We start from the raw sequence: 11,248 nt of genomic DNA on the forward strand, positions 1-11,248 counted from the left end.
GGGGGCGGCCTGCGGGGGCGCGGGCGGGCTGCCGGGGGCGGGGGGCCCAGGCTCCCCCGCCAGCTCCTGGCGCGCGTTCTCCAGCATCGTCTTGTACGCCTGCCGGGCGGCCATCGTCAGCTCCACCATTCTGTGGAACTGGTCCTGGGACAGAGGTGGGGGCACAGGTGACGGCCCCTCCCCAGGGAAGCGGGGGGCCCGCGGGCAAGGGTGCTGCCGGTGCGAGGCATCCCCGGGCAGCAGGGAGCTCAGAGCCGGGGGGGCCAGCTCACCTGGGCGCCGTCGTAGCTGAAGATGCCCACCACGCTGACGGGGACGGCCTTGTTGAGGCTGCGCCCCAGGGCTTTACGGCTGAGGGCAAACACGCACGGGACGCCCTGCTCGCAGGCGCAGCCGATGATGGTGTGCAGGGCGTCGTCCAGCCCGCCTGCTCACGGACAACAAGCGACAGGACACCCGTCACACGCGGTGGAGGCGGTGCTGGCCGCCAAGGGCCTTTCCCCTCCAGACAGCAACGCAGCCCAGCTCCTCCCTGCCTGGGTGAGAGGTCACGGCCAGGATACGGTGGCTCTCAGCACCAGCAGAGGAAGAGCACGACTCTCCAAAACAGGGGCCTCCTCTACGTCCTGAGCTACGTCCACACCATCCTCCTAACGGAAGGTGAAGCTGCATTCTGGGAGCGTCCCTGGACCCAGTTCCCACCTTGGGCGGGGGCTGCAACACCAACCACTGGGTGTGCGGGAATTCCTGGAGATGGTGTCAGACCGCACGGCCTGGCGCTCAGTCCCCGGAAGCCACCCCCTGCACCCAGCCCCACCTCTGGTGCCCACACAGGTCCCCGCGTTACCCGAGCTCCGGACCAGAGGACCACGCGCTTCGGGGCCCCACACCCTCTCCTTCCGTTCTTCCCAGCTGCTAGAGGCTCACAGAGCTCACCTCAGGGAAAGCCCAGTTTATTAGAGGACATGACAGAGACTCCGTCGCCAGCCGGGGAAGAGACGCAGGTCCACGCTCACTCCTGGTGAGCCACAGGCCGGCATCTCCTGTGCACCAACCAGGAAGCGCCCGGAACCCGCTCCGGGCGGGACTGCTGAGGCTTCCAGACTAGTCACAGGACCCACTAAGCCAGGGGCCCTCCAGCCCCACCCCTGCTGGAGGCCGAGGGGCGGCGGGGGCGAATGGCCAACGAGGTCCCCACCCTCTGACTTCTTGGCCACCAGCCTCGGCTTGGGCAGGGTCCAAAAGTCACCTCATTAACAGAACAAAGCACCTTTCTAGTGGTCCTGGGAAACGCTAAGGATTTGGGGAACTGTGAGCCAGAAACCAGGGACAAAACCAAACAGGACGGAGAAATCCATTTTGGTCCTGTGTGTCCCAGGCCACCGGTCACCTGCCTGTGTGTATTAGCTCCGTGTGCAAGGGCAAGGCTGCACCTCACCTCCAGGGAGGCCACTGAGGGTCCTACACCCACAGGGCCGGCCGCGGCTCCCCGCCCTCCACCACCCACCCTGCCTCTGAGCAAGGCGCCAGGGGCCTCTGGTGCCCGGCGGGTCCGGCAGCCCCGGATCTTTACTACGCGACAACTGCACATGAGTGAGTGTGCACAAGTCTCGCACACCTAATGCATCCTCACAAAGGCCAGCAGCGCCAGTGAGGACGGGAACGGGCAGCCAGCAGGGGCCGCGGTGGGCTGGACCGGGTGTATGCAGATTCCCAGAGCGGCTGGAACACAACAGGCCACAGGTGTCTGTGCTCTGGACGGACCCAGATGGTCCCAGGGACCAACACCACTCCTGTGTTCACCTGAAACTTCTGAAACACTCCAACTTACTACACTTAGGGTGGTGTTTTGTTTTTGAGAAAAAATAATAAAACAAAAACACACCAGTGAGAAGCCTTCTGAAAAAACTACCGTCCGGCTAGATCACCAGGCAGGACAGCTGTACTAAGGGGCTCGCCTGAGCCTGCCGGGGGACCGGAGTCCTCTGCCGGGAGGAGCGCGGTGAAGCAGCGGAAAAAGGACACTGGGTCGGCCTCTGGAAAGATCCATCCGAGACGAAATACATTCTACCTAAACACATATTGAGCCCCACATCCAGCTCTGTGCTGACAGCTCAGCCTGGACTCTGCTTCGGAATTTGTGTCTCCCTCTCTCTCTGCCCCTCCCCTGCTCATGTTCAGTCTCTCAAAAAATAAAAACATTAAAAATATTTCTTTTAATTAAAAAAATCTTTAACAACCTTGGAATGTCAAGGCTGAAGAATAGCATAAAACCTAAAGGCAATGAAGAAATAAGAACGAAAACACCAATAATGATAATACCACCCATAGTCTTTGTGTGGCCAAAACATTTTAAACAGGCCAATAACAAGCCATAAAAATACAACTCTTACCCAAGGGGCTTTCTTATTATATGAAAAGGCACGGATCAATATTTAAAGGATCAATATTCCAAACATGAGTGGGCCGGCAGTTCCCAGGAAACTGCAAAGCGGCACCCCTCGCTTTCACCGAGGGTTCTGGGTGCAGGGGTGCAATGCACACGACCCCCGAGCACACCAGCTGGTTCGTTCTGGGGAGGGCCCCACCAGCAGGAAGGACCGCACACGCGGCGCGTCTCTGTGCGGGGCTGCAAGCGTCCAGAAACCCCAGAACGTCCACAAGTCCCGTGTGAGCAACGCAAGTGTGCGCAGTTACCAGCCAGCGCCCTGGACAGGTGGTCAAGCCAAACACCAAGGTGCCAAGAGGGCCAAGATTCATTCTGTCACTCTCACACTCACTCACTCTCACACACACACACACACACACACACACACACACACACACACACACGCATGCAGACACCATCAGGACACAACAAATGTGGGAACGGTGGCTCCTGGGCGGGTCTGGAGGAATCCGGAGGGCTCGCTCCGCAAAGGAAGGAAGCCCAGGCGGCTTGCTGCGGGGCCCTCCAGCTCTGGTGCGTGCGGACGGATGACCACCGGGAGCACGGTACCTGCCCCAGGAGAAAACGCCGCCCGTGTCACCCCGCCACCCTGTTACGTAGAATTACCTGATTTTCTTTCAAGAGAGGAAGTTCTCGGCTGCAACGGCAACTGAACTCCGTCTGCGGCCAGTCTGCTCGGGGACGGACACGTCCCTCAGCTCTGGCCAGCCCCTGGCCCAGGTGCGCCTGAGACCGCGGAAGCCCGCCCTGGGCACGGAGCCAGCCCTGGACGATTAGTTCTGGGCTGGCGGGGGGGTGTGTGTGTGAGGGGGGTGGGCGCATGGGAGCAGCGGCGGGCCTGCTCCTCTGCCACAGCCACAGCGAGCCAGTCCCAACTCGGCGCCAGAGACTGCGGGAGGCCCCTGCCAGTGTCCCCACCCCCAGAGGTGATCACAAATGCCAGGCCCCCTCTACCTGGTGTCCCTTACTCCTAGCACTGACCACAAATGCTGTGTAAGCGGCGGTACCATGACCACTGTCCCTTCAAAGAGCTGCTTCCCAGGGGACCTGTGGCTGGAGCCACAACTTGGGTCTCTGGAGGGCAGCCCTGTGCTGCTCACGAGAGGGGCTACAGGCGGGCATGAGGGGTTCATGCTGAGCACCCTTCCCTCTGTGAGCCAGGCCGGGCACAAGATGCCCACACCAGCCACCCATAAAACCCCTGGGTGCAGACGTGGAAGGGGCTCCCTGTTGGGCGACACTCCACCTGTGTGTCCGTGACTCCCTGGGAGGGACTCCAGGAGGGTGTGCTGCTCCCAGCCCCCGGTCCTCAGTGTCCGTGAGACCAAGAGCCCCTCCAGGCACGACCTCATGGGGCTCAGACAAGACAACTGAAACAAGCAGAATGCTCGGACAGCTGCCACTTAAAATCCAAGTTCGGAACCAGCAGATGAAACGTCTGTGGCATGGCACTTTCACACAGTCCCAGGCTGCCTTACAAGCTGTCCCTTAAGATAACCACAAGCCACCAGCTCTCTTTTCCAAGAAAGACACATGGACGTAGGAAGTCCCACTGGCCCTGGCGGGAACGCACAGGGCCAGCCCCTGGCCCACCCGCCGGCCGTTGACACCGCGGCACCTCACCTTTGGCCTGGATCTTCTCGCAGTTAGGAGAGATGATGATGCACTTCAGCTTCCTGAGCTTCAGGTGCTTGAGCACCTCCCTGAGCCCCAGCACCAGCCGCCGCTTGGTCTTGGCCTTGACTGGATCCTTCTGGTACATTCGGTCTTGGAAGCGCACCAGCTCTTTGAGCAGGTCTGTGACGCAGGCGTCGACCTCCTTACTCAGCATCTGGCTGCAGTAGCTGTGAACACAAGGCAAGGCGGTTGCGGCACCGGCACGGCCCTCTCCGGGCCAAAGACGCAGGGCTCCCGGCGGAGCCGTGTCCTGTCCTCTCCAACCCCCAAGTGCAGGGACAGAGCCTCTGTGCCCAGTTGTCCTGGCGGCCTGCTCACAAAACCCACACCCGGAGTGTGGACTGTGCCCCGCGGGGAGGCCGAGCTCCTGGGAAATCCAACCACAAGAGGGAGCCGCCTCTCCCCACTCGCCCCACAACGCCAACCTTGACGGCAGGGTGCCTCTGGTGTGGCGCCCACAGGACAAGATCCCGCAGATGGGGTGGCCTTGCTGTGGGTCAGGACGAGGCTGGGAACCGGGCCTGGGCCCTTGGCCAGGGCACGTCAGGGCAGGGGACCCGGTGCCCGACACCAGAGCGAGCCCCGCCCGCCCCGCGCGGCCACTCACTCCCGGAACCTCCGGCTGTGGATCCTGGGGCAGCCAGCGCCGTCGGGGACCAGGCGGTGGCCGTCCCCCTCCTTCTGGGGCTCGACTCGTGGCGGCTCTTCTGACTCGCTCTGCCCCGTGGGAGCGGGGGACACTGACTCCCCCACGCCCTCTGCAATGTCACAGAGAAAGGGGCCATGGCATGCACCTGCGGGGAGGGTCTCCGGAGCAGCCGCGCCGCCACCGCCACCACTGCCACCGTGCGCCACCACGGGCAGGGCAGTGACAGGACGCGCGGCAATAGCCTGGGAGAAACAGAACCTGGCCACCTCCTGCTCTGCCCTCCCCACCCCAACTCCGATCACTGCGGAGAAACGCCCTTAAATTCATCATTTTAACCAGCATGAAATGTGCAGTTACCAAATCAGTTTAGTTTTGACATTTAATCTTCATATCACCGAGTTTCAGAAGCAGTTTTATGGGGCACCTGGGGGCTCAGTAGGTTAAGCGTCCAGCTTCGGCTCAGCTCAGGTCATGATCTCTCGGACTCTAAGTTCGAGCCCGTCATCAGGCTGTGTGCTGACAGCTCAGAGCCTGGAGCCTGTTTCAGATTCTGTGTCTCCCTCTCGCTCTCTGCCCCTCCCCTACTCGTGCTGTCTCTCTCTCTCTCTCTCAAAAATAAAAAACAGAAAAAGAAATTTTTAAGCAGTTTCATATAGTTCCTGACTCTTTCACTAATAGTTCAGATCACTTCTTCAGCAAATAACCCTTGAATAAGGTGTGACCTCAAACCCCCCAACTATGAGCTTCAAGCTCATGGTCCCCCAGTGGCTTCCGGAGACTTCCAAGTACACGGGAGGGGACAGATCACCAGAGCAGGAGTCTGCCCGCCAGGCCAGCACACGTATAATGACGTCTGGTGGGTGGGCCTGGTAAAGCCCCTGGGAGCCTGCCTGGTGAAGTGTCTGCGGGGGATGGCAGCTCCCCCCCGCGCCAGTCCAGAGTCCCGCCGGCACATGCCAGCCGGGGGTGATCACACACGCTGCCGGGGGAGAGGGGGATGACAGGACGAGGACCACCCTGCTTCTGATGACCCAGAGCAGGAACTTACAGGCGCCCAGCGGCCACCTGGCCTGTGGACACACGCCCCAGTGCCACGCGGCAGTAGCCATGGGCAACTGCCGCCACAGGTCACAGAAATGCCGCTGTCGAGGGCGGGGGGCACAGGCGGGCAGGACTGCGCCAGAAGTGTGGGCGAGGCCCTGGGCACGGGGGCTGTCGTGCTTGAGAGAAGTCCTCGAGCCACGCCACCCTCGGCGCATTCCCTGCACGGCCCAGGACCCACGCTGCCAGGGCAGCTGCCGTGCGGTCGCTGGTGGTCACCTTCACGGCCACTTCAGGTCGTGAGACCCACCCGACGCCTCACACATCGCCCTCGAGGGCCTCACCCCACCGTCCCCAGAGCCCCGGGAGCTCTGGCCGCCTGTATCCCGCCCGCATCCCACCCACCCGGCCAGGCTCCCGACCGCGCCGCCGCGGGGCCCGTACCCGAGGGCTCAGCCTGCTCCAGGGTCTCATCGCCATCGCTCTCGCCGTCCTGCCCCGCGTCACTGGCCGGACCCGGGCTTGCGGCGTTTTCTTGGAGACGCTGCTGCTTTCTCTCTTGCCGTTCTTTCAAAATAATCTTTAAAACCAAACAAGCAATTAAAACACCTAAATACTCATACATTTAAGAAATAAGCTCCTCAAAATATGCCACCCGACGTCACAGTGGGGACATGTCCCATCCCCCAGGGGCTGGCTGGGCGCACGTCCCCGGGTATGCAGAGCAGGGCACGCTGGCCCCAGGCCACCCCCCATGGACCTGTACCTGGGGGATCTGGACGGCAGGCAGACTCCCCACCGGGCGGGGTGAGGGGGAGAACGTCACTGTCAAGTCCTCCCCTCCTGCAGCAGCGCAGGCGCCCTGCTCCATCCCCTTCGCCCTGTCACTGAGGGGACAGCTCCTGACTGAGTGCAGGGGGAGCCCGCATCCACACCCAGAACGCTCCGAGCTGGAGGACAGAACACACACAGGAGGGTCCCAGGGCTTCCCGGGCTGGTATCAAACAGGGAACCCATACCTTCTTCAATGAGGTTGGCTTCTTGGCCTTGGGGACCTCCCTCTGCTTCCCCTTCTTCATCAGCGGGGCGCTGGAGTCCAAGGGGTTGTGCGGGGTCTTCACCTGGCTAAAGTGGCCCTTCTTCCCCGACGCAGGGTCTCTGGAGAGAACCGGCACTGCCCCAACTGCCACATGGAGGGGACACGCTCATCAGACCGCCCCCGTGACCTCCCTCGGAGGGGATGCGCTCATTAGACCGCCCGCCGTCCCCAGGACATCCCTTGTCCTCGTGAAGCAGATGCTCACACAACCCTGTCATGGGCAACGGCTCTCAGGGGAGTTTGGGGTCTTCTGGGGGAGATCCCAAAGAGCCATCAGCTGATCTGGGGAGAAGTGCTGTCCTATCCCTGTGATGGCAGGCTGCCCGGAAGTGGAGGACGATGGGCGGGCCCCCGCCTTTTGGAAGCCCAGGAATCTGCAGACAGCATGTGCTCATGAGGGCTCCCCCACCTCTCCAGAAGGCGCCCCTGGTTTCCACACGTCCATCTCTCACTAGCTGGTAAGATTCTAGGAATACTTCCATCAGATTCTCGAGTTGTCCGGACAAGCATGCTTTCCTAGCTCCGCACATGCGCAGCTGCTGACAGGCCCTCCGCCATCAACCCAAGATCACAATCACCACTCAGTCCTTCCGCCGTGTTTTCCCATCCTGCTCCACTCCCCACCTCGTCCGGCTCCACGGAAACAGTGTATCTGTGAACACCTCTCTTCCTGGTCGTTACTTAGGACAATTTCCAAGCACACGCCCAAGAAAGGGGAACGGGACAACGAACCCCATGTCCCCACTGTCCAGCGTCAAGGACACCGTGATCTCCCCGCGCTGCTCGGGCTGGAACATGCGAGTTACCGGTGTTTTCGCAGCCACGCATGCCTGGTACCCCACTTCGGTGCACGACATGGCTGCACTCGGCCCCAAGCCACTTCCAGCCGCAGCCCGGCATGGCTGCTGGGGTCTCCGGAGCCTCACTCCCACGGCAGGTTTGAGACGTGTGTGTGAGGAGCTGTTCTTGAAAAACCACCCGGTGCTGACCCTGCTCACATCCGCTTGCTGTCCCTAATGCCACCTCCGGGCAGGACCTCCGCCAGGCTCCTGTGCTGGGGCCCCTCCATCTGCCCACTGCCAGGCGACTCTCCACACAAGGCACGAGCAGGCTGCCCGGAGTCCTGCCCACATGCACAGTGAGGTCAACCAACTCCCCATGCCAAGAGCAGCCACCACGCGGGACAAAACTGTCATAACCATGATATCGGCCCACCAGAACGTGACCAACAGCTTACAACAAAAGGCAAAGCACTACTGGGGCTCCGTCAAAGCCCGGCGAGAAGAGCACGGAGCGTCCCATCCAGGCTGCTCCCGCTCTCCGCCTGCCAACAGCTGGCCGGGCCAGGGCGCGGCGCCCACGAAAACCTGCGGCTTCAGTCTCTGCCGGAGGGGCTCCTGGATTCAGGGCGCGATCATCCGGAGAGGTGACCAGGGCAGCAGGCGGTGCAGCCGGCCTGAGCCGTGGTCATCCACGGGGGGAGGGGCAGGGCAAGAGCAAGGCCGCCCACGTCCCAGCCAGCAACAGAGCCCGTGTGCGTGTACAGGCATCACGCGACTCCCAGGGCTCCGAGCACGGTCCACAAGCACACGCACACTTGTGCACACGCGGCAGAGGCTGTGCAAGCTCCGTGTCTCTAAGCACAACCTGCAATGCATGTGCTGTGGGGCTGAAGGGGGGGGCGGGGCCTGGAGTGCCGTGGGCACCAGGAACGGCGGTCGAGGGGACTCCTGCGCGCGCACAGTCAGACTGCGCAGTTACGAGAGGCTCCCCAACAATGAGAGCGTCACCATCACTGCTCGGGGCGGGGGGGGGGGGGGGCTGCGACAACAAACTAACTAAAGTGCTCAGCGCTCAACAGGCAATTCTCTGGGAACGGGACGTCCGAGCAGCCGTGGGGGCGCGTGGGAAGCCGGCGAGTCAACGAATGGAAACGGTGAGGGGCGCCCTGCAGCAGACCTGACACGGCAGAAACACCAGTGGGGCTGGAGATGAAGCAACGGAGACACCCCGCTCCAGGAACACACTTAAAGAGGTGAAGAGATGTGAACCGAGCCGGAGGACAGTGGGGCGAAGGCCAGCAGACGGACACAGGCACAACGGTGGCACGGGAGACGGAGAACCGGGCCTCCAAGTTCCGAGACGTGCGGAGGCATCAGCGTCCGGAGCTAAGACCGATCCATGGCCGGGGTGCAGCTGCACGCGCCCAGGCCCAGCGCCCACGGTCGCCCGAGCGGGGGTGGGACCAGGCGCCTCTCCCGGACTGCGGAGGCCAGGACGCGACGGCGCCAGGAACACAGGCGTGTCTCCTCTCACTCGCTTCGCTTTACCGCACTCCGCGGTCGCCGCATGTTTTACAAACTGAAGGTTCGTGGCGACTGGTGTTGGCAGGTTTACTGGCCATTTTTGCAGTCAGGTTTGCACCTCGTGCCTCTGTGCAGCATTCCTCACAAGATCTTAATCTCTGTCACTGTTATCACTGGCCGTGGTGACCCGTGACCAGCGATCTTTGGTTTCGTTCCTGTCACGGGGGCCCCATGAAGACAGGGAACCGAGCCGATAAACGCCATGCACGGACGGCTCTAATGACCGGCCATTCCCTGGGCTCTGTCCCTCTCCTGGGGCCCCCATTCCCTCCGACGCACCACCACCAAAATCAGGACAACTAACAACCCCACGAACGCTCCAGCAAGGGGGGGGCCCGTGAAAGCTGAATCGGCCCAAGCCGAGGGCTCCGTGCCAGGGGGCCAGCGTGTGAGCGCCGGCCCCTCTCTGGAGGACCCCGTAAGGGCTGCTTCAGTGAGCGTGTGGACAGTACGCAAGTGCAAAGGGGGCCGGGGTGGCCAGGCCGCTGAAGTGTTCAATTCTTGATTTCAGTTCAAGTCACGATCTCACAGTCCTGAAGTCAAGCCCTGCGTCGGGCTCTGTGCTGGGACCTGGTCAAGATTCTCTCTCTCCCCCTCCGTCCTCCGCCTGCTTGCATGCTCACGCACCCTTTCTCTCTTCCTACGTTTTTTTTTTAATGTTTATTTTTGAAAAACAGAGAGAGAAAGACTGTGTGAGTGGGCCAGGGGGGCAGGACAAGAGGGAGACACAAAATCCGAAGCAGGGTCCAGGCTCTTAGCTGTCAGCACAGAGCCTGACATGGGGCTTGAACCCACAAACTGTTGAGATCATGACCTGAGCCACAGCTGGACACTTAACCGATGGAGCCACCCAGGCACCCTTCTTTCTTTCTTAAAAAAAAAAAAAAAAAGGGAAAACAGCCTTACTGATGTGGAGAAAGTGGCAATTGTCTGGACAGAGGAGGACACCAGCCCCAGCGGTCCCTGACATAACCTAACCCGGAGCAGGGCCCTGACTCCGCGCTCCCCTGGAGGCGGGCAGAGGTGAGGAGGCTGCGCAGGACTAGTCTGAGGCCAGTGGAGGGGTCTCGGGGCATTTTGGGAAGGAAGCCGTCACCGTGACGCAACGGCGCAGGGGGACAGAGGGGCTGCGGCGAGTTCTCCGGGGCATCTCGCCCAGGGCGTTCCCGACGGCGGCCGCACGCAGCAGCGGATTTTCAGGGCGGGTGCCAGGGCCTCCTGCAGGAAGATGCCATCGAGGACTTTCCATGGCTGGAGAGGAGAAGTCTGCGCCTGGCCGCGTGGCTTCCAAGGACAGGCTGTCTGTCTGGTTGGGGCTAATGCAGCCGGTGCCCTGAAGTTGAAGCCAATGCTCACTGATCGGTTTGAAAATCCTAGGGCCTTTTAAGAATTATGCTAAATCTGGGGCGCATGGGGGGCTCAGTCAGTTAAACCTCTGACTTGGGCTCAGGTCATGATCTCACATTCATGGGTTCAAGCCCCACGTCGGGCTCTGTGCTGACAGCTCAGAACCTGGAGCTGCTTCGATTCTGTGTCTCCCTTCTCTCTGCCCCTCCCCTGCTCATGCTCTGTCTCAAAAATAAACATTAAAAAAATTTTTTTTAATGAATTACGCTAAATCTCACTTCCAGGGAAAACAGGAGAGTAGGATGGTCCTCAGCTCACTGCATCCCATGTTACACCTAGACAGCCCCCACACGGTGTGCATATTACACCTAGACAGCCTCCACACAGGTGTACATATTACACCAAGACAGCCTCCACACGGGTGTGCATATTACACCAAGACAGCCCCCACACGGGTGTACATATTACACCTAGACAACCCCCACACGGGTGTGCATATTACACCTAGACAGCCTCCACACGGTGTGCATATTACACCTAGACAACCCTCACACGGGTGTACATATTACACCTAGACAACCCTCACACGGGTGTACATATTACACCTAGACAGCCCCCAC

General features: G+C 61.0%; 1 protein-coding gene across 6 annotated transcripts in view; it reads right to left on the reverse strand.

The window, feature by feature from the left end:
* The window catches only part of SECISBP2 (SECIS binding protein 2), a 40,222-nt gene that overhangs the window by 1,163 nt on the left and 27,811 nt on the right, over positions 1 to 11,248 (reverse strand). For 3 of the 6 annotated variants that reach the window (XM_029919417.1, XM_029919418.1, XM_029919414.1), the window contains 6 exons: positions 6,836 to 6,999; positions 6,261 to 6,396; positions 4,734 to 4,884; positions 4,073 to 4,293; positions 273 to 427; positions 10 to 144 (listed from right to left, as the gene is read on the reverse strand). In XM_029919417.1, coding sequence (XP_029775277.1) covers positions 10 to 144; positions 273 to 427; positions 4,073 to 4,293; positions 4,734 to 4,884; positions 6,261 to 6,396; positions 6,836 to 6,999 — 962 coding nt within the window. The other 3 variants (XM_029919413.1, XM_029919415.1, XM_029919416.1) reach the window with 3 other exon arrangements.

Source organism: Suricata suricatta, chromosome 13, assembly GCF_006229205.1.
Source record: "Suricata suricatta isolate VVHF042 chromosome 13, meerkat_22Aug2017_6uvM2_HiC, whole genome shotgun sequence".
In the NCBI taxonomy this organism is placed as follows: Eukaryota; Metazoa; Chordata; class Mammalia; order Carnivora; family Herpestidae; genus Suricata; species Suricata suricatta.